Source organism: Siphateles boraxobius, unplaced genomic scaffold (genome assembly GCF_051911475.1).
Source record: "Siphateles boraxobius isolate OS27281-9 unplaced genomic scaffold, OSU_SipBor_1 53, whole genome shotgun sequence".
In the NCBI taxonomy this organism is placed as follows: Eukaryota; Metazoa; Chordata; class Actinopteri; order Cypriniformes; family Leuciscidae; genus Siphateles; species Siphateles boraxobius.
In genome coordinates, this window is record NW_027509175.1 from 10241993 (window position 1) to 10269310 (window position 27318).

The window sequence follows — 27318 nt, forward strand, 5'->3', positions numbered from 1 at the left end:
CCTTGCGTTGATTTGTTTGATTAATTAGCTGATTCAAAGTCTTTGAAATTCTCCTTTTCTTACAAATGCCTGTTACTTTATTGTATTTATATTATTATATTTTTAAGCATTCTTTTGGGTCTTAAAGACCAACTGAGACATTTTTTCCAGATGTTGTTTTACCTTACGTATAAATGTCATCTTAGCTAGGAAGGGGCTGACAGAATTTTCCAAATAAATAAATAAAATGAAATGCATGTAAGTAAAAGGCATAACATTGTTATATGGTTTATGCTTTGGTTTCAGTTCGACTAAAATGAAACACAAACTGCAAAACAACAAGCAAACAGAAATAGCCCACCGAAATATGAAATGAAGACACCGAGTCATTTTCCGTGAGACAAAAAGCTTTATACAATCATCTTTGCTGAAACAAATCAGAAAAACCCATGTGGAGCTCTGAAAGCTGTTATCCAATCACCGGTCACCATTTCAGAGCATGTGAAAGGTGCAAAATTGAAGTTGTACAGAAAGTCAAAAGCAGCAGCAGCTTTCTTGTAATGAACACCAGCAGATCTCAGTCTGAAGCCTCTGGTCTTTAGAAAGGCAGGGTACTTTTAGGAGTGTTCACACTTGGCAGAATAGTTTGGATTGAAACAAACTCGGATGTGATTGCTGTTAATGCGATTCATTTGTATAAATGTGCGAACACCGCCATCCGAACCTTGGTGCGGACCAAAGACATGCAACCCTAAAAAAGACAGAATGCTCGAGGATACCCGTTTTTTCTCATCACATGATCTATGTTTCCCATCACAGTTCAGAGAACCGCTTCTCCTCACAGCAGATCTTTGTTTGTGTGCAACGGAGGAGTCCCTGGCACCGTTTTGACCACTAAAATACCACTGTGACACATTCAACGAATGCATTATCCCAGCACACAGCATTGTTTTGGATGTTCGGTAAGTTTCGTCACAAAATATAGGCTACATCATAAAAGCCGTTTAATCATGTTGTGACTTTAGTTATTTTAACACTGAACCAAAAGCTTCAAAACAAAAGGCATGTGTGAACGCTAAGCGGACCAGAACTAAATGTGCAATTTAGTTTTTTGGTTGGTACCAAAACAAACCAATAGAACCGAACTACAAGTGTGAACACCCTTAATGGAACAGTTCACGGAAAAATGAAAATTCTGACATCATTTTCTCACCCTCAAGTCTTATATTAATCCATATGATGTTCGCTGGACTTTTATACATCCCCAGGCTTCAATAACTTTCACTCTATATGGAGAATAGCAGCCTAACAATCTGCGAAATCACTTTTCTATTCCGCAAAAGAAGAAAAGAAAACAAAAAGACAGGTTTGGAAAGACATGAGGGTGAATAAAAGACAGAAATAAAATTTTTGGTTGAACCATTCCATTAAATCGCCTGATAAACCATACATATTAGACATACTGCATCCGCATCAGCAATGCATTTTCATCTTCATACAACAACAAAAAGCATAAATGTGGACACATTTTATAACTCTTTTATATTTAGGTTTTAAACAGCCAGTGTAAAACAGCATTGTGAAAAAACTACTCTATCTAAAAAGTTAAATTAGGAGGAAAAATTGGGTGATTAAAAAGATATGCCTTTTTTTTAATACATTTTCTCTTTTTTTAAATCAACTAAAACTTGGACAAAAGAGTGGTTGGGACAGTCTACAGCAGCCCTAAACCTTTGGTACATTCAGCACAAATATCAGCAGGGCACTGCAAAAGCCTTAATACAAAAAACAAAGATCTATCTGGTTTGTATTAATGACCTAGCCAGCCAAAATAGAGTCGACAAAGAGGATACGCTTGTATTTTTCTTGCGTTGCTATTCCAAAATTTGATGGACCTCATAAAGCCCCATGGCAGTTTCAACTACACTAGTTTTCCCTGGAAGCGATATTCATTTCTTACACAAAATTCAGGTTCCAAAACATTCAGAACTAGAGTACAATCCAGCGTTCCTCAGCCACGGCAGTGTTTCAGAAAAGGCTGGGTTGAGTTAACGCGAACGGAAAGGTCTGGAATGTATTGATATGGTTTTTTGTGGGCTTGATAATCCAGTTTCAAATCATACAAGAAAACACGGTCAGACTTGAGAACAGAGTAAAAAAAGGAAAAGGAAAAAAAAAAAAACATTTAAGAAAGCTGCGTTCACATCAGCAAACATTCAAGTCCTCTATATGAGGATATGGACATAATAATAATAATAAATAAGCCATTTTGAAATAGTTTGGATCATAATGCAATTAGGGTCCGTTTTAATTTCACGTTGACTTATTTAGTGGGTATATGTGACCATTCTCTTAGTATTCTCTTTCAAAAGGTCATCAGAAATAAATCTGAGGACAACAGAAAGGCCAGGGTTGGACTAGAAGGTCATAAAATCATCTTCTATTGTTCGTTTTTCATCATTTGCACATAGTGCTCACATTCATGATGATGTAGTGCGTCTGATAGTGCACTTTAGTGTAACATGCCCTTTGAAAACGTCGCGTGTGAGAGTATATGCACAACCGAATTCATTCAAAAGTGTCACAAATCTGACATGACAGCTGGACAGAAAGCATATGAGATAGACTCGAGTATAAATATGACAAAAAGAAGAGAGAACACACATTTCGATTCAATATACAAGGCGGCGCTGTCGTGCGTGATGGTGCTTGAGGCGATCTGAGACGTCTGAAAAAGCTCACAACACAATATTTGTTCATTTACGCTGCATTTTGATGCTTCGTAGAAAGTCTTTTTTCAGATAAAAAGAGTGAGAATATCAAAGTCCTTTGGGTTTGTTTTGTTCCTCATTTTAATCCGTTAGGAAGTAACTCAGCTTTGCATTTTGCCTCAACGCATCCAGAGCCAACAGACGAAAAAAATCACGTTTGCGTCTGAGAAACATTCAGACATTGTGATTGTTTTTTTTCTGTTCGTCTCATTTCCGAAGAAGGATGTTTAAGTGATACGGTGTACAAAATATACGTCTGAGTGCCTCTGGTGTCTGTTTAAATGGTTACTTCCTTTGCTCTTCTAGACGTGTTGAGGAAATGTATTTGATCAGCTCAAAGTGCAAAGGTCAACATTCACTCCAACCCGAAAGTGCTGGTCTCCTCCACTGCCGTCAGCATCTTCTCGTACAGCATGGAGAAGGAGGGATACGGGGGGAGATCCAGACGATTGAAACATGTGTGAGCCCTACAAAGACAAATAGAGACACCTTTCATTTTCTGACCATATACATTTCCATCCACACAATTTTTAAATGCATGTATTATGAATTGCCAGATTGTGCCATCTTGTGGATCACATTAGCAATGACATCTGTGGCAAAAAAAAAACACACGATTTTTTCTTTTTGAACAAATGTGCCATTATTGGACTTAATAATCGTATTTTTCTGAGTAGTCTGTTGTAAATTGTAAACTGTAAAACAATTCTAACTTAAAATTTTGCTTTGAATTGGCAATTAATGTTAGACGGATTTAACAAAAACATATTTACAGTAATATTTAATTTTAGGAGAAGCTTGATAATTTGATTTGAGTTTCATATATAACATTGGACACATCAGGCATTTATTTATTGTTTTTCTGAAATACATCAAAGATTTTGTTCAGTGATCAGCATATTAGAATGATTTCTGAAGGATCCTGTGACACTAACGACTGGAGTAACGATGCTAAAAAATCAGCTTTGCATCACAGAAATAAATTACATTTTAAGATATATTCAAATAGAAAACAGTTATTTTAAATCGTAATAATATTATTTTTTAATTTTATTAAATAAATGCTGCCTTGGTTATCATAAAATACTTCTTTCAAAAATATTTAAAAAAAATCTTACTGATCCCAAACCATATTTATTGGTTATATTTTATTATACATTATACATATTTACCATGTATATAACACTATATATTTATAAAAAGACCACTCTAAATATATCTTAGTGAAATGCATGTATTAATTTGATTTAATTATTACATACTTTTTTTTTATAGTGGGCATAACATATAATGAAATGCATTACAATGATGACTGAAGTTAAACAAATTAATTAAGTAAAGTTTATAGACGGCCTTTAAACTGACTAGATATGATTTCATGGGGTCTTAAAAGGCCTCGGAAATGTATTTCAAACTGTCATATACAGGATCTTGCGTCGAGAGGCAGAAAGAAACATCACCTGGGCAGAGACGTGATTTTCCCCCATTTCTCTACACAGAAGCGTCGCGGTCCGTTGCTGCCCCGGAGGGAGGCAAAGCCTTCGTACGGGATACTGGACGTCCCGGTCACGAACTGAAACAACAGAGACATTTCAGTACACACAATTGTACACTGTCTTATAAAAAGAGCTCACATTTCTCTTCCAACACTCACCTGGAGCAATCTGAGTCTCTGCTCATTGTTGAATCGCTCCACGGCCGCCCAGAACCAGCGAATCACGATGTGGTTGTCATGGTAACCTGGAGGAAAAACCAATAAACTTGTTCCAATAAACTCAAAATGTGACCTGTGTGGATGACAAACACTGTGAAAGCCCACAGTCTACCATGCGGATAAAATTTCCCCCATAAATCAGAAACTTCACATCTTGATACCATGATCTTCCTATGTTTTACCACAGTTCTGGACACTGGTAATATCATAAATATAGTAATAATTTATTACTGCAATAGTGAACCTGTCAGCCTGTTGTTACCTCCTCTGTACTCGGTGTTGTTCCTCCAGTCTCCCAGATCAATCTCTGCGGTTCCTGCGATCACCAGCTCCAGCTCGCGCGCATCGAACACCGACACCAGCCGCGCATCCACAACCTGCAGCGGACACATCAGTCATACACAACATCAGTCATACACAACATCAGTCATACACAACAGTTATACCAACATCAGTCATACACAACATCAGTCATACACAACATCAGTCATACACAACATCAGTCATACACAACAGTTATACCAACATCAGTCATACACAACATCAGTCATACACAACATCAGTCATACACAACATCAGTCATACACAACAGTTATACCAACATCAGTCATACACAACATCAGTCATACACAACATCAGTCATACACAACATCAGTCATACACAACATCAGTCATACACAACAGTTATACCAACATCAGTCATACACAACATCAGTCATACACAACATCAGTCATACACAACATCAGTCATTCATACACAACATCAGTCATACACAACATCAGTCATACACAACGTCAGTCATACACAACAGTCATACACAACATCAGTCATACACAACATCAGTCATACACAACATCAGTCATACACAACATCAGTCATACACAACATCAGTCATACACAACAGTCATACACAACATCAGTTATACACAACATCAGTCATACACAACATCAGTCATACACAACATCAGTCATACACAACATCAGTCATACACAACATCAGTCATACACAACATCAGTCATACACAACAGTTATAGACAACATCAGTCATACACAACATCAGTCATACACAACATCAGTCATACACAACAGTTATAGACAACATCAGTCATACACAACATCAGTCATACACAACATCAGTCATACACAACAGTTATAGACAACATCAGTCATACACAACATCAGTCATACACAACAGTTATACACAACATCAGTCATACACAACATCAGTCATACACAACATCAGTCATACACAACAGTTATACCAACATCAGTCATACACAACATCAGTCATACACAACAGTTATACACAACATCAGTCATACACAACAGTCATACACAACATCAGTCATACACAACATCAGTCATACACAACATCAGTCATACACAACATCAGTCATACACAACAGTTATACACAACATCAGTCATACACAACATCAGTCATACACAACAGTTATACACAACATCAGTCATACACAACATCAGTCATACACAACAGTTATACCAACATCAGTCATACACAACATCAGTCATACACAACATCAGTCATACACAACAGTTATACACAACATCAGTCATACACAACAGTCATACACAACATCAGTCATACACAACATCAGTCATACACAACAGTTATACACAACATCAGTCATACACAACAGTTATACACAACATCAGTCATACACAACATCAGTCATACACAACAGTTATACACAACATCAGTCATACACAACAGTTATACACAACATCAGTCATACACAACATCAGTCATACACAACAGTTATAGACAACATCAGTCATACACAACATCAGTCATACACAACAGTTATAGACAACATCAGTCATACACAACATCAGTCATACACAACATCAGTCATACACAACATCAGTCATACACAACAGTTATAGACAACATCAGTCATACACAACATCAGTCATACACATCAGAAAACATCTGCTTTATCAAACATGACTAGAACTTCTAGATCTTCTGAAACACTGTCATTGGGTAAAGGCCTGTTCACACAAAGGACTATAGCTATAAAAGAATAGCAGAATCTATAAATATAACTATAATGATAACGGCACAGTGAAGCAATATCGCTTGAATCACCTTTAGTCATTATTTATGTACACAAGATGACTTCTGTGTTTTGTGTTAAATAAATAAAATGTAAAAAGGATCGGCGCAATAAGCATAAGTTTCAGCCGACACCCTTCAGTCAAGCAACTTCAATTTTTTTTTTTACTATTGTTTACATTGGAATTTAATTTGAATTTCCATTTTGTTTGTAAATTGTTTTTCTTTTTTCCCTTTTCTTTTGAAGTTGACCGAAATAAAACTTAACCAACCTTCAAAATGATTTTTTCCAGCTGATAAATTATAAAAATGTTGACAGCCAATCAGAATCCATCCTGCTTTGAAGAGATTGAGCATTATGACTAAACTTAGAATAAACAGATTGATATCTGATGTGGATGCTAATATAGTTACTCTTATAGTTATTATTGTTGGTGTGATGGGGCCTTATGACGAGAGTAAATGGGTCATTGTACAGTTGCACCTAAAGATTCAGAGATGAAACTCATCAATCATACATTAAACCTACTGAGCTATATTAATTAATTCATCTTCTTTCTCATTTCATTCAAGGACACACTAAATAATTTAGGATTTTAAAAATACATTTTCATTCCTCATTTGGCCGACTTGTTCTAATTTAAGGTAACAAAAACCAGTAACAGTGGAACTGACGAATTTTAGAATTAAGAGAGAAAAATCTATATAAGAAGAGTCTTTTAAAATGACTTTTTCATGTTTCACAGAAAAAAAGATATTTCTGTACCTGCATTTTTAAGTTGATTTTCATAATGCGAGCAGGCATTATAATCAGATAATGACCAGGCTAACTGAAGAAATGAATGAGAAGCTGGCATAATTTGACTAACAACACGGTTACAAGGTTTTTAATATTATATTAATATTATGACATAATATGTGGATATGATGTGGTCATGACTACAACCTTTAGTATCAAGATTTAATGTAGCCATAACGCTACTTATATTAAAATTGTATAAAATAGTTTATTTAATATTAATTATTATTTAATAATGTTAAATTAAAAAATTATATTAACTATCAATATTTAATAAACATATCTCTTAACATATTGTCAATTATGTTAAAGAAAGAGTGACATACTACATGATTTTGTGAAATATGTGAATTTTATAGGATTTCTTCAAATACACTACCGCTCAAAAGTTTGGGGATTATTTTTTTATTAATGTTTTGGAATTAAGGCTTTCATGTTCACCAAATCTGCATTTATTTGGCTAATAATACAGTAAAACCAGTAATATTGTGAAATATTATAACAATATTAAAATAACTGTTTTCTGTTTTAATATATCTTAAAATGTAATTTCTTCCATTATCATTCCTCCAGTCTTCAGTGTCACATGATCCTTCAGGATTCATTGTAATATGCTGATATGCTGCTCAAGAAGTATTTTCTATTATAACGTTAAACGCAGTCATATTTTTAAGGAATCCTTGATACATTTTTTTCCGGATTTTTTGATGAATAGAAAAGTTCAAAAAAAACAATTTGAACTTTTTGAAACAATGTAAGTCTTCACTGTTACACTTTATCAAATGAATGTGTCCTTTCTGAATAAAAATATTCATTTATACAAACAAAATATTTTTTTACTAACTCCAACCTACTACAAACTACTGAATGCTAAAAGTCTTGCTATATTTAAGTGAGCGAAAGCATTTGCAACCAAAATTGTACAATGACCCATGAAACAGAAACAGAAATTCAATTTCATACATCTATGAAACAGAAATTCAATAAAAGCGCATTCTGGAATATCTCAGGGCAACTCTACATGGCAGAAGTGGCATGTTTATGTCATGTTCTTAAACAACGATCAGTGAGGGAAAAGCATCCGGAGTGTTGATTCGATTCCAGTACCTCATAAAATCCTCGCACGAGACTCTCCGTCTGTTGGACGACACCACGCTCTATACGCCACTTCACCATGCGCTCGATGTACTCCTTCTTATTCTTCTCTGACACAGGGATATTGGCACCGCCAGTCTTCAGCTCACGCTCTGTGATCTAACACACACACATGCTTCTGTGAGACAATGGCGAGAGGTTGTGCACACGAACAACAGTTTATAGTCACACACTGACCTGTCCGAACACCTCCTCGTTGACGGTGAAGGTCAGGTCCAGCATGTCCTCGATGTCATTGTCCTTCATCCACTGAAGACTCTGATGAAACTCCTCATCAAGATACTCCAGATCACTCAGATCACACGGACTGCATACACAGGTATCAACAAACATGAAATCATGGTCGTGATCTATTTAATCATACAGGAGTAATCATAAGTCTAGGTCAAGCACAAGTACATTTATTAAAGAAATTTCTAATTTATGTTCAAATTTTAATCCTGTCATTACTATAGGAAATGATTATAATATATATATATTTTTAATTTATATATATATATATATATATATATATATATATATATATATATATACACACACATGTATATGTATATCTATATATATTTATATGTGAAGGGCCATTTTTTTATATTTTTATTTTTGTGTATAATTGTTTTTAATTTTGAATCTCACGAGATTACATTCAAATAACATGTTATTTATAGCAAAAAAATTGAAGTTTTTATAAAATTTACTATTTATTATTTACTTAAATATTTACCAAAAAACATATCAGAAATGTGCTTTGCCACTCACATTCGCAGTAGGCCCTTGTAGAAGGGTCGCGTGAAGAAGGCATCCAGCAGGTATTGATGGATGAGAGCCAGACCCAGAATACGCCCACTAAACCGAAACCTGACAACAGAATGTGTTTAAAAAACATTAGGATACATTTCTGTTTCTTTGGTCTTTAAAAAGTCATCTTGTAGGTACATTCTAAATATTGGTTTTAATATTGGATGTGCATTGAAGCTTCACATGTGCCATGAAACTATAAAATGTGCACTCACCATTCATGATGGTTGTCGACGAAGGCAGACATGGGGCTGATCTGGACGGTGTAGGTGTCATTGGCTGAATACTCAAACAGGCCGTAGTACGGGTTAAAAAGCTCCCGTGACACCAGAAAGAAAAACTCTCGTGATGGGCCACTGTAGTCCAGTCTGAACGGGAGAAAAAATAAACAAACGTGTTGAGAATCAATGAAAAAATATATATATCTATCCATATGTGTGTATACAGTAGTACAACAACAGGCTTTAACTTCTGCTACAATAAATCATACTGTGATATATTGGATTATTTGGTCAAATAGATTTTTAACAATGAAATATATTAATACATGTCATATAGTGCAAAGTCTGGTTATCTTTAAAAAAAAAAAAAAAAAAGTGGTAACACTGACCCCTCTTCTCCAACAAAGCTGACGTAGAGTTTACTTCTCTGTAGATCTTTGCGCGAGTAACACATGATCTGATTGAAGGCGTCCTCCAGTAGATGATCTCTGCGGATTATCAACCTAAAACAAGCACAAGTTAGCATGAGTGTGAGAATGTGTTATAACTTAGGCCTCAGGGTACCCTACAGATGCTCACTTGACTTTGCCTGGACCCTGTCCGTAGCCTTTAGTCTCCAGTTTGCGATAGAAATTCCGAAGTTTGGCTTCAAAGTCCCGTTTGTACGGCGCAGGGGCCCGAGCGTTGGCTCGTTGTGTACCTGAGAGGAAGAGATAAGAGTTACAAGAGAGTTTGCTGAGAAACGTGACTTTGACAAGAACCAAAATCAGCATTTATCAAACATAGATAACTGTGTATAAAATGTATAGATTATGTGAACAATTCAGGCTTTAAATTTGATGACTCTTTATACAAATGAGACTTAATTTATATATATATATATATTAATAATTTGTCCTAGAGTCAGAAAATGTTAATGTAAAATAAATCAAATCTAACAGAGATTGCTCTTTTTTTCAGGAGATATAATGGAGATCTCAGAGCAATAAAAACTTCCACTGTCAATAAATAAATGAATAGTAGCAGAAGTACATAAGGGATATGGTGCAAAATTACTCTGTTCTCCAAGAAAATTTAAATTGAAGAAAAAATAAATAAATAATAAATAAAACTAATCTCCATTATTTCACTTTAGATATAAAGGAACAACCGATCGATGGATGGATGGACAGACAGACAGACAGACGGGATGGATGAATAAATAGATAGACTGAAAGGATGGATGGATGGATGGATGGATAGACCGAGAGGATGGATGGATGGATGGACGGTCAGACAGACAGACTGGATGGATGGATGAATAGATAGATAAACGGAGAGGATAGATGGATGGATGGAGATTTTAAAGGGGAAAAGGAATCAGAATGGTTTGCAATCGAGCAAAAAAAAAAAAGCACTACAGAACCTCTATTACAGAACCTGTAACCAGCAGACAGTGTAATCCCTGAGTGTCAGCGGTGACTAAAGACAGATCAGGGTTTATTAGAGCATGATTCCCTCTGGCACTGTGATGTCCGCCACACTCCAAACAGAGTTGTGAAAATCAGAGTGTCAGTATCACGGTTTAAAAGCAGCCTGTAGGGATTATCCAAAAACCCTAGACTCCAACCACACACCAAATCCCAAATAACGGATTTGATGGATTTGGCAGCCAACTCAAAAAACACCCAGGAAATCTGGTCGACTGAAGTCAAGCTCTACAACCAAACCAAAGCAATGCTGTGGAAGGATGGGTAGGACCAGAAACACAAATTTGCAATTATCAAATGAAACATAGTACATCATTTTTTTAATATCGTAATAGTATTAATAACAAAAGTTTCTTGAACTTTTGTAGGAACTGACCAGGTGAGTTCTGAGGGGAGGAGACCGGAGACCCTCGAGGTGATTGACAGTAGCTGGGGTGCAGTAAGGCATGAGGTGGCACATACGACATCACTTCCTCTTCAAACAAGCTACAGCGAGAAAAAGAGACAAAGATTTGTGTTTGGAGGCAAACTCAAGATTTCTAAGATACATTTCCCTGAGAAGCCAAATTGCATTAGATATCAATTACTCGTTTAATGATTTTGTTTTTTCAAAGAATGTATTGTGAATTGCAGTTTTGTTTTGAGCTTAACCCTGACATATGAAATAATAGAACAGTTTATTGAACATTTAGTCCAAATCTAAAAAAGTCTTCAAATGCGTTTTTTGTTGTTGTTGTATGGTATGATATTTGATACATCATGGTTTTATGCCTCATTTAGTATGATATAGGAGAATATGGAGCTTTATATATTTTTGAGGAATATTTTAAGGGGGAACGTTTTATTCAGAGGCACAACCTGAGAAAGATATGAAATTTGGTGCAGTGTTTGATATTTAAATATCCAAAAAGATAAAATGCTGATAGCCTGTAATGTAAATAAACCAATGAGATCTTATGCATTTACATAAAATGCATATAAAAATCTGTTTAGATCTCCCAGTAATATGACTTAGTAAAATTATGTTTAAATGCTTAGTTTTATGATCAAAGCTCAAACATATAATGTAATGCTATATAATAATTATGTAACTATAAGTATATGTATAAGTATATAACTATAATACTGTAAAAATAAGAGATTAACAAATAAACATTCCTCAAAAGCCTGATGGATCATATTTGATACTCACATTTTAACATGATTTTTCTATAAAATAAAGAAAAGTATGGATAAACTAAACTAAATGGATCAACTAAAGTTGCTTCTTAAGGGGTCATCTTTAAATTGTGAAAGAATATAAAAGTTGCCGCCTCAATTTTTACAATTATACAAAATTATTATATGTGCTAAAAAGTATAATCTATCTATCAGATGACAAAACACATGTAGTAGATTGTGTAGTAGAACAGGTTTCTTAGCAAAGTTTTGATTGTGTTGATAAGGCCTTAGAAATTTGCAAATCAAATAGGCTTTATAAGGTTAAACCTTACAAAATGTGTTATTTCATATTTTCTTACATCCATTTTTGTAGGGTATTTTTACATAAATAACTGGAAGAATACCTGAGCAAAATCACCAAGTCTGCATCGCTGGAGAGGCGAGCTAAACCCGAAGCTCCCTCATTACGGATAAACTGCACCTTCTCCCTGCGGATTAGAAATGTCAACATTTTCATAACCAATAGCTCAGAACTGAAATTTGATTTGCAATATTTCTTTGAGTCTCACCTGAGTGAGTGATTCCTAATGAGCTCCGGCTGCCTCTCCTGAAGAATCTCATATACGTTCGGCTGCCGCAAAAATGCCACTATTTTATCATTGTAGGCTATAAAGAGAGGAGCAAAGCAATTGGTGAAATGTCAAATGAAGATGCTTCAAAAGGTATAACTCCACATTTTGATAAAACAATGATTTATGAAGGATTTAACAAGATGAACAAATCTAATTCTGTCTAAAAACATTCTGATGAAGCTTGGCTTAAACCGGCTCACCAACAGGAACTACATCTGGACACTGGTTGCGATTGGCTGAGAAGGTGTTGGAGGGGCGTGGCAGTACAGCGGGTCCAGCATGCCGAGGGTCATCGCCCACCTGCAGCACAAACAAAATAGGAAGTGACCACTATGTCCTCCACAGGATGTCCCACAAGAAAACATTAGTTTACTGCAGAAATACTGTAAGTGAATATTGTAGCATCTAACATAAAGTTTGTGTTTATTATATAATAAAATGTGTGTGTACATATGTATATATGTGTGTTTATATATATATATATATATATATATATATATATACAGTAGGTGTGCATTTGTTTATACACACATATGTATGCATATATATATATATACATATATATATACTGTACATTTAAATGTGTATATGTATAATCTATATACACACACTCCCTAGTGATATGTATAATATATATACACACACACATATTATATAAACAAACTTTTATGTTTGATTTGATTAATCGCGATTAATCAATTTGACAACACATACACACACACACACAGTCAAGTCAATTTTATTCGTACAGCGCTTCTCAACATATATATAAAATAATAGGCTTCAGTTGCTTTTGCATAATTCACCGGATATGTGCTCCCTAGTGAGTGTTCTTTAAAGATGAAAGCTTCATTAAGGGCCCTGTGACTAAAGATCTGACAGCTCTTTTGCTAAAGCTGAGTGGATTGTAAAACTTTCCCTGGCCTTTATTCCCCAGGTGTTTATATAAGCAGAGGGACTTTTTAATTAAGTGAGCTCATTTGCATTTTATGTTATGAAGACAGAGGATTTAACGATTAGTGGAATAATATTTAGACACAATATGTTTACATGCATCCACATATGGTCCACTGACAAACGCACTCACACAAGGGATTGCGGGTGGACTGATGTGAAAATGACACGGTGCATGCTGGGACACAGCGGAGGCCGATGCTGTGAAATTAATAAGCATATCTAAAGAGGCCTGAGAGGGCGATCTGTTCTCCACACGGCCCGACGTGACAGAAGATTAGATTCCCTAATGAGAAACTTGCTGAGAATATTTTATCATGTAAAACTAAAGATATTTTCATTAGAATATCTGATTACTGTCACATGCATGCTTAGCATTTTATTATTGGTTAAATAAAGGCTTGTGTCATGATACACTACCATCCAAATGTTATTATGCTTATGCTCACCAAGACTGCATTTATTTGATCAAGCATACAGTAAAAACTAGGGATGGCCCGATACCGATACTGGCATCGGGGATCGGGTCGATACTGTCCTCATATACTCGTACTCGTACTCATAAAAATTCGCCGATACCACACCCCGATACCACGTACATTTTGCGAAACGAAACTGGCCGCCGCGAGTGCTTTGTCGAGGTGAACTGAGGCATAGGGACGTGCACTCCCAACGCAAAAGAGTGCGGCGCGGCACTAGATCTGATGGCCGAGCGCGAGCGCGGGCGGTAATGTACTCACTCTGTGTGTGCGGGTTCCGGGAGAATAAAACGATTCGCGGGACTCCCGCAAACTAGAAATATCTATGAATACAACATATTAAAACTAATAGATTTTCATTCATCTGTTGCAGAAAAGCAAGAAGAACAACTAAAACAAAATAGAAACGATTTACAGGCCAGAGTTTCTATTCATAACATGTTTGCAGCGTTGAGCGATGTAGCCAATCACAGACATGTGTGTCGATTTCTTGAACGCAATGGCTAATCAGAAGCATTTAAGATAGACTCCCCTCACTGCTCAAAACTTTTTTGTTCAGTGCTGAATTCTGTATGCTGGCAAATCCTCTAATTATAACAAACAAAGTGTGGATATTATGAAAGATTCATTGTGCAGTCAGCTTCATTGATAATAACAGATGTGTGAGATTGCGATGAACTGTCAGCTTTTTAGGAATTAGACTATTAAGGGAGCGCACTTTGGGCGCATTCAGTCATGTCAGACCATGCACGCAGTAACTGCTTGCTTTTATGTTAAATTAACAGTTATTATTTTACTCATTATTATTTATTTTTAGACTTGTTAAAACAAGCAGAGAAGAAAATAAAAACAGTCTTCTAACCTGTGTTCTAAAATAGTCTTCTGTCTTTTCTGGGAGCCTATTGTTACTTTTGCGGTAGAAATATCGGTATCGGTACTCGATATCGGCAAGTACACAAATGTAAATACTCGTACTCGTATCGGTTTGAAAAAAAATGGTATCGGGCCATCCCTAGTAAAAACTGTAATATTGTGACATGTTTTTACAATTTCAAATAAGTGTTTTCTATTGTAATGTATTTTAAAATGTATTTATTCTGTGATGGTAAAGCTGAATTTCCAGTATCATTACTCCAGAATTTATAGTCCCATGATCCTTCAGAAATCATTCGAATATGCTGATTTGCTGCTCAAGAAACATTTCCTCTTATGATTAATGTTGAAAACTTTTTTGTTTAATTTTTTTGTGGTAACTGAGATATATTTATATATTTTTTTTTGGGGGGGGGGGGTTCTTTGATGACTAGAAAGCTTAAAGAACAACATTTATTTGAAATAGAAATCTGTACATTTACTACTCACATTTGATCAAATTCCTAGCTAAACTTTTTCATTTCTTTAAGAAATATTTTATAAATCTTCCCCTAAACTTTTGAACAGTAGTGTACATTGAGTGTCAATGATGAATTCATATGAAATCAATTTATTTGAAATCAATTTAATGCATTAATTCCTTCAAAAACAAATAAGATTACTGACCCCTAATCTTTGAACAGTAGTGTATATGATTTACATTTGTACAATTTAGCAAAAATCGCCAGGTGGTGGCTAGTGTGTTGTGTGCAGTTGCCCAAATCAAAAGTCTCAAAGTTTAATTTAATTAATTAGAGGTGGGCATAGATTATTTTTTTTAATCTAGATTAATCTCACTGTAATCTTGGAACTAATCTAGATTAATCTAGATTAAAATGGCTCATATGAATTCTGCCGAAGGCATTCAGAATATGTGTGCTACCCAAATAATGACTAAAAGTAAGTCTTTGAGAATATTTTGCCTCGCGTAGGGATGTGAATTTCTGCCAAAAATGCCATTCGACAATAGAGGAGCAATAAGTCAAATATCGTTAAAAAAAACAAAAAACGCACACTCACAATGATAGAAAGGGAGGCCAATTTTATCTTTAGCGATTTGTCATCAAACAAACTGTCTGATTGACAACAAATCAATTGAACAAGTAACATGTTTTCGTCGTTTTTTTTTTTTTAACATAGTAGGCTAATTGGAAGAAGAAAAAAACAATAAGCATGACGTAGCTACAGTCCGTTTTTGCATCGCCAAACCAGATGCTCGTTAGATCAAAAAATAATGTCATAATGTAATGTCATAATGATTTTATGTAAACCTGTCTTTACCGGCAATAGACTCCTCCTTTTTAAACAAATTAGTTTTCAATGTAAACTATTCGTGTGACTATAGCCCTGCGCAATACACACACACAGGCGGGATGGCGGCACTAGGATACAGCGCACTGGGAATAAACTCATTTAACAACATGTAATTGCATTAAAATAAAGTAATGAGAGGAACGTCGCCCAACGTAACATGTAAAAGTATACACCTTGTGTCCCTAACAGGAAAATACCCTGCTGCGCGATCTGTGGTAGGCGTAGTGTGGCGTCAATTATGTCAAATATACTAGGCTACACATGGAATTGCGCGAAAATATAACGATATTCGAAAAAGTTATTTTATGATCCCAACCCTTCTTTGAGAATAGATTAACGGCGATATTTTTTTTTTATCGCCCGATAAGAGTCTCACGTTAACGCAGCACGCTAACGCCGATAACGGCCCACCACTAGAATTAATTAATAAAGTCAGAGGTTTGACCACATGGGCGGAGCTTGAATTGTAAAGTGCAGCGTGTGAGGCTCACCTCCCCTGCGCTGTGGCTGCGCTGGCGGCTGAGGTGCTGGCGGTGGGCCAGGAGGATGCTGGGTCGAGCGCTCTGCAGTGGCAGGCGTGGGTCTATGAAGCTGGTGGCCCTGCAGTTATGGTCCACGAAGAAAGGCTGAGGGGAAAACATAATCATGTCAAGCTTTGCCAGCAGCAAGTAGGCCGAAGGGTTTAAAAGGACAAATGTAAAGTTCATATTCATGTTAAAGCACTTAGATTAATGCGCCAGTAAAAACACTAACACATGAAATATTTACGGTAAGTGTTACGGTTGTACTTTCAAAGTATATTTTAAACATTCATTTGCAGTACCATCTGCTTTCCTGCTAAGCCTCCATTATAAGCATATTACTGCAAAGCTCTTCCTGATACATCAAAATAGAGTTATGTGGTAATTTAAAACAAGCCACTGATGAATAAAATATGAATTCACTTATGCTACTGTGATGAGGGGGGCGTGGTTTTGCGGAGTTTGCAGTGGGAGAGTGAGGGAGGAGCCGAGCGGTAAGTAAGTGGGTCAAGTGCAAAATGACGAACACCTGTGTCTGATTGCAGTAATTGGCGTGGGGAGACCACATATAAACCGGCTGATGCAAGAGAGCGGGAGAGAGAAGGACTGGGGACTCGTACCAAACACTCACGACCTGCTGGCTGACAATCGGACTGAGGATACACATCGGAAAGAGTTTTATGAATGGACTGAGTTACACATCGGGAAGAGTGGACCGAGAGCTGTGTCAGCAGGAAGGAGTATTTATGAACTGTGCTGTAGACGAGTCTACGGTGAATGCGCATGTGGCGCACCTTTGCTTTATTTTTGTGTTTATTTAATAAAGTGTACGAGTCCCCGTTACGCCGACCCTTGTCTTCTTTGATCCCTCATACTGAACCATCGTTACACTGGTGCCGAAACCCGGGATGGAAGAAGAAGCTGCCGCCAGACAGTCTCCGTCCCCATTTGCGGATGTCATCCACCTGCTTGCGGGTCTACACCAGGAACAACATCGTGCCCTGCTGGCCGTGAAGGAGGAACAGGAGCGCCGGTTGGAGGCTCCTCTGTGCCCAGCAGGAAGACCGCGAGCTGTTCCGGAGCTAGATGGACCGGGAGGGATGGGCCGGACCCTCAACGCCAGCTTCAGCCTAGGCTCAGACCATCCCGATCCATAAAATGGGTCCACTGGACGACCCAGAAGCGTTTGTCGACCTGTTCGAGAGAACGGCCGAGGCCTGGGGCTGGCCGCCCGGGGAGTGGCCAGTGCGGTTGATCCCACTGCTGTCCGGAGAGGCGCAGATCGCCGCACAGCAGCTGCCAGTCCCGAACCTCCTGGTCTATCAGGACCTCAAGCGCGCCATCCTATAGCGGGTCGGCCGGACCCCTGAGCAAAGCAGACAGCGGTACCGGACCCTGGAGCTCGGGGAGTCAGGTCGGCCCTTCGTCTTCGCGCAACAGCTCCGGGACGCGTGCCGCAAATGGCTGATGGCCGAGGAACAGGACGTCGAGGAAATCATCGACCAGGTGGTACTGGAGCAGTTCGTGGCGCGGCTCCCCCGGAGGACCGCGCAGTGGGTTCAGTGCCACCGCCCGACATCGCTGAACCAGGCCATCCAGTTGGCGGAGGACCAGATGGTGGCATGCCCAGGGGTCGGCGAACCCCTTCCAGCAGCTTCTCTCTTTCTCTCTCTCCCTCTCTTCCCCCTCCCTCTGTTTCTTCTCGCCCTGTTCCTCTCCCTAGGTCCCGTGGGAATTTCTCTCCTAGGCCGGCGCCCCGTTGGAGAGCCGGCACCGGGGCAGAGCCTGTCCCCGCACCTAGAGCGCCGCCTAGGGGAGCAGCCTCAGCGTCCAGTTTCCCTCCACTCCCTGCCCCTGGGAGGGGAAGTGGTGGAGTATCCCTTAATGCCAGTCACGATCCAATTTAGGGGCCAAAAGCATAGTGTGGAGGTAGCCGTAAGTCAGCAAAATCTAATCTAATCGACACCCGCTAATTTTGGGAACCAATTGGCCGCGGTTTAAAGTGTTATTGGGACATTTATGTGCGGGTATTTCTGGGAATAAAAGGAAGCGGGGGAAGGGAGCGGTCGCTCAGGTGGGAGAGGCTGTTCTGGGACCATCGGAACCTGCGCCAGAGGATCGGAAAGCTGTTGCAAGACAGGATCTTTCAGAGCGTGATGACTTTCCTCTGGAGCAGTCCCAAGATGAAACGCTTAAAAATGCATTTGATCAGGTCCGCACAATCGACGGACAGCCTCTCCACCCAGACCGACCTCTTTCATATCCTTATTTCGCAAATATAAAAGATAAGTTGTATCGGGTGACCCAGGACGCCCAGACAAAGCAAGAGACAACACAGTTGTTAGTTCCGAAAAGCCGTCCGGAAATGCTTTTCAAGGCAGGTCATTGTAATCCGATGGCTGGGCATTTAGGGCAGACAGCAACACTAAATCGTCTAATGACCCGATTTTTTTGGCCGGGCATTCACGAGAACGTGTGCAAGTGGTGCGCGTCTTGTCGTGAATGTCAGTTGGTAAACCCACCAGCCAACCCAAAAGCACCGTTGTGACCCCTTCCTTTAGTGGAGGTCCCCTTCGAGAGAATTGGCATGGACCTCATCGGGCCATTAGAACGATCCGCACGAGGGCATCGCTTTGCATTAGTCCTAGTGGATTATGCAACCCAGAAGCAGTGCCGCTTCACAACATTTCAGCCAAGAGCGTAGCGAGCGCACTGTTTCAGTTAATCTCCCGGGTGGGAATCCCAAAGGAGAATCCCAAAGGAGATTCTCACTGACCAAGGCACGGCGTTTATGTCACGTACTATTTGCGAGCTTTACGAATTATTGGGCATTAAATCGGTTCGCAACAGCGTCTATCACCCACAAACAGACGGACTGGTGGAACGCTTTAATCGCACGTTGAAGTCAATGATTCGGAAGTTTGTACAGGAAGACGCCAAAAATTGTGATAAGTGGCTAGAACCCCACTTGTTCGCTGTACGCGAGGTCCCCCAAGCCTCTACGGGGTTTTCCCCCTTCGAGCTTCTTTATGGGCGTCAGCCCGGCGGGGTGCTGGACGTGCTTAGAGAAATTTGGGAGGACGGACCTTCAAATAGCAAAAATGAAATTCAATACGTCATGGACCTGAGAACAAAACTCCACACTTTGGGGCGGCTTTCTATGGAGAATTTATTGGCTAGACTACGTGAATTTGCACCGGGAGATAAAGTACTTGTATTACTCCCCATGTCCAGTTCGAAATTACTCGCGAAGTGGCAAGGACCCTTTGAGGTCACACGGCGAGTTGGGGATCTCAAGTTGTTCGTACGGATAGGGGAGGGGCACATCAGGTTTACCACCTCAATCTTCTTAAAAAATGGAGCGAGGCGGAGTCAGTGATGTTGGCAACGGTAGTGAGTGGAGAGGAGGATCTTGGTCCAGAGGCGAATTCAAAGTCTCAATCACTCGCTCTGGCTGCTGGTGGAGACCACATCTCGCCGTTCCAAATCACTGATATATGTAATTTACAAACGGAGTTTGCTGATGTGTTCTCGCCCCTGCCCGGCCGAACCGACCTCATTCAGCACCACGTTGAGACCGAGCCGGATGTAGTAGTGCGCAGCCGGCCTTATCGCTTACCTGAACATAAAAAGAAAGTCGTTCAGGAGGAATTGAAGGCTATGCTGGACATGGGGGTAATAGAAGAATCCAACAGTGATGGGGCAAGCCCGATAGTTTTGGTACCAAAACCTGACGGCTCGGTCTGGTTCTGTGTGGATTATCGCAAGGTGAATGCTGTGTCGAAATTCGCCGATTTGTCACTCTTCCTTTCGGCTTGTTTGGGGCTCCGGCAACCTTTCAGCGCCTGATGGACAGAATTCTCCGGCCGCATGCTGCATATGCCGCTGCTTACTTGGATGATATTATCATTTATAGTAATGATTGGCAGCGTCATATGCAGCATTTGCAAGCTGTCCTCGGGGCGCTGCGAGGGGCGGGCTCACGGCCAACCCGAAGAAATGTGCGGTTGGGCGTGTGGAGGTTAGGTATCTGGGCTTCCACTTGGGTCATGGACAGGTGCGTCCCCAAATTGATAAGACTGCAGCAGTTGCGACCTGTCCGAGACCTAAGAACAAAAAGGAGGTTATACAGTTCCTGGGGCTAGCGGGATATTACAGAAGGTTTGTGCCTAATTATTCGGACCTCGCTAGCCCGCTGACTGATCTAACTAAAAAGGATGCACCAGATGCCGTCCAGTGGACGGAGCGGTGTCAGGGGGGGAGGGGGGTGGGGAGGCTGCAGGCCGGATGGCTCCCCAGCCTGAGTCGGGCGGTGGGGGTATGTGATGAGGGGGGCGTGGTTTTGCGGAGTTTGCAGTGGGAGAGTGAGGGAGGAGCCGAGCGGTAAGTAAGTGGGTCAAGTGCAAAATGACGAACACCTGTGTCTGATTGCAGTATTTGGCGTGGGGAGACCGCATATAAACCGGCTGATGCAAGAGAGCGGGAGAGAGAAGGACTGGGGACTCGTACCAAACACTCACGACCTGCTGGCTGACAATCGGACTGAGGATACACATCGGAAAGAGTTTTATGAATGTACTGAGTTACACATCGGAAAGAGTTTTATGAATGGACTGAGTTACACATCGTGAAGAGTGGACTAAGAGCTGTGTCAGCAGGAAGGAGTATTTATGAACTGTGCTGTAGACGAGTCTACGGTGAACGCGCATGTGGCGCACCTTTGCTTTATTTTTGTGTTTATTTAATAAAGTGTACGAGTCCCCGTTACGCCGACCCTTGTCTTCTTTCATCCCTCATACTGAACCATCATTACAGATAAATATTAGTAAATATGCTGAAAATAATAAAACATATATCTATTTATATTTTTTAATGTAAAAATATAAGGGACTAAATGTAAAAATAAATCAAATATAGAAGAGAAAGATGGACAGTGAATGATACATATATACACACATAATATATTTCTATTTAACAAAAAAAAAATGCTGTTCTTTTGAACTTTCTATTCAAGTATTCAGGGGAAAAAAAGCACAACTATTTTCAACATTGTTAATAACAAGAAATATTTTTTGAGCATCAAATCAAATGTTACAGTTTCTACTGTATTTTTTAATCAAATACATTTATCCTTGGTGAGCATTTGCTATCAGCAAAATTAAAAAATCTTATTTATTTCAAACTTTTTTTTGGCCATATTTTATTTTATTTAGAAATTAAAGTTAAAAGCAGGGGGTAGAAAATAGAGCGATATCCAGAATGTGAACACAGAACACAGAAGAGATGTTTCCAGACCTTTCCCGTGTGGTCGTGTTTCATTTCCCAGCCTCGCGGAAGATCCAGCTGTTTGTTGGCGAACATGTTGAGGAAGGCAACCAGGTCTCGATTGTGCTGGTAGCGCTCAAAGTGGTGCGTGTCCCGTCGCACTTTGCTGATCATGTGTTTTAGACATGTGTTACTTGTAAACATGCGGTAGGCACTCTGAGAAAGGAAAGGCAAACAGTCAAGAGTGTTTCATACCGTGTTTTAACAAAATTATTTTTACAACAAGACAGCATTTCCCCAAAATAAATGAACCAGATGACTGGTTAGTGAAACACACTTGTTTTTATGGCATGATTAACCACAAATTCCCTTCAAAGGAATGTAAATTGGCTTGTGGGTAAACTAGCAGTGGTAGTTGGTGTTACACAATGTTACACGATGGTAATTACATACCGCACCCACAATCCTGTTGCTTTTTAAATAGAAATAAAAACCATTTAGTTGAGCTGAACAACGAACACTAAAACTATAAACTGAAAGCATCTGCTCTGCTGAGCATCTAAGTCGCAGAACAGACCAGTAGGGATGTGTCCGAAATCACCCCCTATCATTAAATAGGGCCCTATTTTAGGGAACAGCCATTTGTAGTGGTGCCCGAAACCATAGTGGATGTATCGAGTGCACTCATTCAATCCCATAATGCACTAATTCAGCCATTCATCAGCCCAAGATTGCACTAATTATGTGACGAGAATAAGGAGAAATGACTGGCAAGATGATGGAGGATTTGGTGCGCAATAGATCCTGAGCGTCATTGATAATATCTTGTCTTGTAAAATGTACAGCCACTCCCTATACACAGAGTACAAATGATCGCAAGTTCTTAAGCGATTGTAAAAGCGAGCGCACATTGAAAAGCAATGTTTTTTAAGTTTATATATCAGTGTGAAAATTTTCTCACCATGACATCCATACCTGTGGGTAAAAAAAGTGTGAATAATGAATGTGTTTGGAGACTAACAGGGTTGGAATGCAGTACGGTGAAGAAATCTGGGCTGGTGAGAAACTTGGCGCTGGGGGACTGAAGCAGCAGAGACAACCGGGAGCGAGAGCTAGTGGGCCCAACCACACCGTCCCGACGGTACTCTGAAACAGAGGACAGCTTATAGTGTGGTATGTCTGTTGGGTTAAAACCAAAGATCTTTTTTTCTCCCTCTATTCTATTTTTCCTTGTACCTAAATAACGAGACTCATATACTGTACAAACAGTCTACTGTGAGAGAGTACCAGGTATGGAGTGATGCAGAAGGTCAGTGTCGTCTGTAGGCATCTCTGCAGCCTGTTCGTCTGTCCTCTCATTGGTTATTGTCCTACGAATACTCTGATACCTGAACAAATATGGTATATTATTCATTAACAATTTTGTACAAGGATAATTATACTTTATCCTTCATAAATATAATAAAATAATATTTTTACAAATATTATTGTTAAATTAGTTGGTTATATATTAGCTTACTCTGGACAGTTATTATTTTAAATAAATAAAAATGCAAAATAATAATTAATATTAAGTAATCAAAAATGTAATTTTACATTTAATCAATTATACATATATAATATGTTTGCATATGTTTGCATATGCATAAATTGCATATGTTTACTTAATAATAAATATTAAGTAATCATAAATGTTATTTTTTATTTTATTTTTAATAAAGAAAAAAATATATAAACATTATAAACATTTTTCAATATAATATTAAAATATTAAGCAGCATTACTGAAACAACATTGTTTATTGGGCACAAAAATCAGCATATTAGATTATTAATTTAATTTACTTCAAATGGTGTAAACAAATCAAATGAATGATGAAATGATTAATCATTTATTTTATTTAGAAATATTATTTTTTTACTTGATTTGCACTTACTATTTTACTTTATCTTTGTGCCATACCTGTGAATTAGGAAAATGTGTATGCCACAAATACTTATTGCAAGCCATAAAACTGTATTTTGCATTATTTTTAGTATATTCCAAATATGTGATGGCACAGAGCACATAGAGTTCAAAAGGCAAAAAATAACAACTTCCTAGAGTAAAAAAGCACCCTAAATAAACTTGACTATTGTTTTTACTAGCATTTTGTGCTTGACGATCTTTTAATTTTAGATGTTGCGCACATCTATGGCACAAATGCTTTTGCCATTAAAATGCATGCCAACAAACCAATAAAGGGAATCACACCGAGGGAGAGAGAGCATGAGAGATGTTTTGATAGAACATGATAATGGCAGAACAGATTAGACTGCTGTAGTGACATTTTTAAAGAGCTGTTCTTCCATATGAGTGAGGATTAATAAATGGCATTTCGGACTCGGATAAATCCCAAGATATTAGACCTTAAGGTCACTGTGTGCTCAGAACTCACTCTATTCACAGCTGATTTCATGCCATCTTCATGGATATCTGCTGGTGTGAATATAGCGTGCACGTGTGACTGACCTTCGGTTAAGCTGCTCCATCTGTTGAATGGAGTTGGATCTCTGTAGGATCTGAGGTGCAGCTGGAGCAGTGGGCCGCTGCCAGGTGGTTGTTCTGTTCACATGATCCACATAGAAAATCCTGCCGTGGCTGTCAATACGGGCTTCCCAGTCTACAACATACATGTTATAATGACCATAGGCAATTATAATGTTAGTCAAAGGCTTTTTTCATTGTCTGCGTGGTCTGAAAAGAGCTTTGTGTTATGCCCATTATAGTATAACTACATAGGACAGTGGTTGGGTGAATCTCACACAAGACAAAAATATTCTCTCACTTGGCGGAAGAGGCTCGTCCACTCTCTGATAGCGGCTGATGTCATGACGCGCTGAGTGAAGAGAACGCATTGGCTGAAGGCCGTTCACTTGAGCACTGGCTCCTTCAAAAGGGCAAAATGAGTTTAATGTTGCATTGTGAATATAAAATAATCAATGTAAACATCAATATACTACACACAAATCATTCATAAAGTCCTCTATTACTCTGGTAGATTTATTCTGTAAGACCAAACAGGAAATGAATTAATTATATTTTATATAAAACATAATTCAAAAACATGTTGAATTATTATTTTTAATTGATGCAATATATTTATTTTTCATTTTATATTTTTTATAATTGATGTTGTGTTATACGATTTTATATTTGAATATTATCAATATTATTTTAAGATTATTATTCATGTTTTTAAATATTTATATAATACATTTTATTTTAATAATAACAACGAATAATGATTTTATATATTGTAAACTAACTATTTTTATATTATCGACAATAAATGAAAATCAGTTATTATATTTTTTAAATAAATATTATTTGCAATATTATTCATGTTCTTAATATTTATATAATATTATACTTTCATACTAAATAAATTATTGTTCTTTTTAAATCTATTTTTATTATTATAATAAAATATTATTGTTATTATTATTCATGTTCTTAACATTTAATATTTCATATTGAAATGCATTAAATCATAATATAATATTATTTTTTATTTTATTCTTATTAATGTGCAGAAAAGTTCAAACTGATGGGAAACCTGAAGGAAGTTTGATCTCAGCTCTCTCATAAAAGTTTCCCGATGCTGATTTACTTTGTAAATAACATGTATCGTCACACAGTTACCTGTCTCTCCATCTGTTACCGTGGCAGCCTGTGCTGCATCAGCTGGCCTCCTCGCTTCATTGGTTAATTCCATCTCTTCAGCCTGTGATGCGTTCCCTGATGCTTGCAGACTCCGCCTCTGCCAGATTTCAGCATCTTCTTCCTCCTCATTGGCTGCCTCACTGGAGTTCCCCTGCTCTGCTGTGGCTCCGCCCCCTTCACCATCTTCATTACTGCCAGATGCTGAGGGCTCTGTGACTTTAGCAGCCTCTGTTGATCCTTCATCCCTAGAGACCGCCTTCAATGCAACTCCTTCCTCATCCTGTGAGAAATGTATGAGGTAAAATGATACAAAGGAAGGACTACATAACAAAACAAATTTTTTGAAAATTATTATTATTAATTCATTGCTACCATTATTTTTATTTTTGTTATTAAGCATAAAAATATGAGTATATCATAAAATAATATTTTTAATATAGTTTAATTGCCTAACTGTAGCTGACAACACACACACACACACACACACACACACATATATATATATATATATATATATATATATACACACATATATATATATATATATATATATATATATATATATATTTATATATATGCACACACATATATTATATAATAAACACAAACTTTTATGTTAGATTTTTATATATTATATATATAAATATATATATATATATATATATATATATATACATACACACACACACATACAGTGCCTAGCATAAGTGAACACACCCATGTTAAAGTTGACTAAAAAGAGGAATAAAAAATCATCTTTTGGAAATTGATCTTAATGCCTTAATTTAGAAAATGAGGAAAAATCCAACCTTTAAGGATACCAATTTTCTTTGTGAATGAATAATGTATCGTAAATAAATAAATGTTCTTCCTTATAATACAGGTTGTGCAAGTCAGGACACCCCTATGTTAAATTCCCAAAGAGGCAGGCAGATTTGCCAGTTATTTCATGGATCCAGGATACTATGCTTCCTGATAAAGTTCCCTAGGCCTTTGGAATTAAAATATCCCCACATCATCACATCACATCATAGAGATTGGCATGGGGAACTTTCCATAAGATCATCTCTCAATGCAAATCATACCAGCTATTAGGCTAACTGAAATAAAATCATGCCAATCTCTAGGTATGGTGAAGGGTATGTGATGATGTGGGGATATTTTAATTCCAAGGCCAAGGGAACTTTATCAGGATGCATAGTATCCTGGATCCATGAAATAACTGGCCTTTAAAAATACAAATCTGCCTGCCTCAATGGGAATTTAACATAGGGGTGTCCTGATTTGCACAACCTGTACTCTTTTTAGTCAACTTTAGCATGGGTGTGTTCACTTATTCTATCCACTGTGTGTGTGTGTGTGTGTGTGTGTGTGTGTATATATATATGTATG

At 38.0% G+C, this 27318-nt stretch overlaps 1 protein-coding gene across 3 annotated transcripts in view; it reads right to left on the minus strand.

Moving 5' to 3' along the window:
* Positions 1-368: 368 nt before the first annotated feature.
* hecw2b (HECT, C2 and WW domain containing E3 ubiquitin protein ligase 2b) overlaps positions 369-27318 on the minus strand; it is a 70604-nt gene continuing 43654 nt past the window's right edge. For all 3 annotated transcript variants that reach the window (XM_077205359.1, XM_077205360.1, XM_077205358.1), the window contains 21 exons: positions 25906-26206; positions 25049-25150; positions 24733-24883; positions 23509-23609; positions 23243-23367; positions 22252-22437; positions 16927-17061; positions 12977-13076; positions 12714-12810; positions 12549-12632; positions 11360-11469; positions 10094-10214; positions 9904-10017; positions 9509-9661; positions 9255-9353; positions 8676-8805; positions 8451-8597; positions 4727-4841; positions 4405-4490; positions 4211-4323; positions 369-3217 (listed from right to left, as the gene is read on the minus strand). In XM_077205359.1, the coding sequence (XP_077061474.1) occupies positions 3106-3217; positions 4211-4323; positions 4405-4490; positions 4727-4841; positions 8451-8597; positions 8676-8805; positions 9255-9353; positions 9509-9661; positions 9904-10017; positions 10094-10214; positions 11360-11469; positions 12549-12632; positions 12714-12810; positions 12977-13076; positions 16927-17061; positions 22252-22437; positions 23243-23367; positions 23509-23609; positions 24733-24883; positions 25049-25150; positions 25906-26206 (2682 nt within the window). In that variant the 3' untranslated portion in view covers positions 369-3105. The remainder of the gene's footprint in view (positions 3218-4210; positions 4324-4404; positions 4491-4726; positions 4842-8450; positions 8598-8675; positions 8806-9254; positions 9354-9508; positions 9662-9903; positions 10018-10093; positions 10215-11359; positions 11470-12548; positions 12633-12713; positions 12811-12976; positions 13077-16926; positions 17062-22251; positions 22438-23242; positions 23368-23508; positions 23610-24732; positions 24884-25048; positions 25151-25905; positions 26207-27318) is intronic.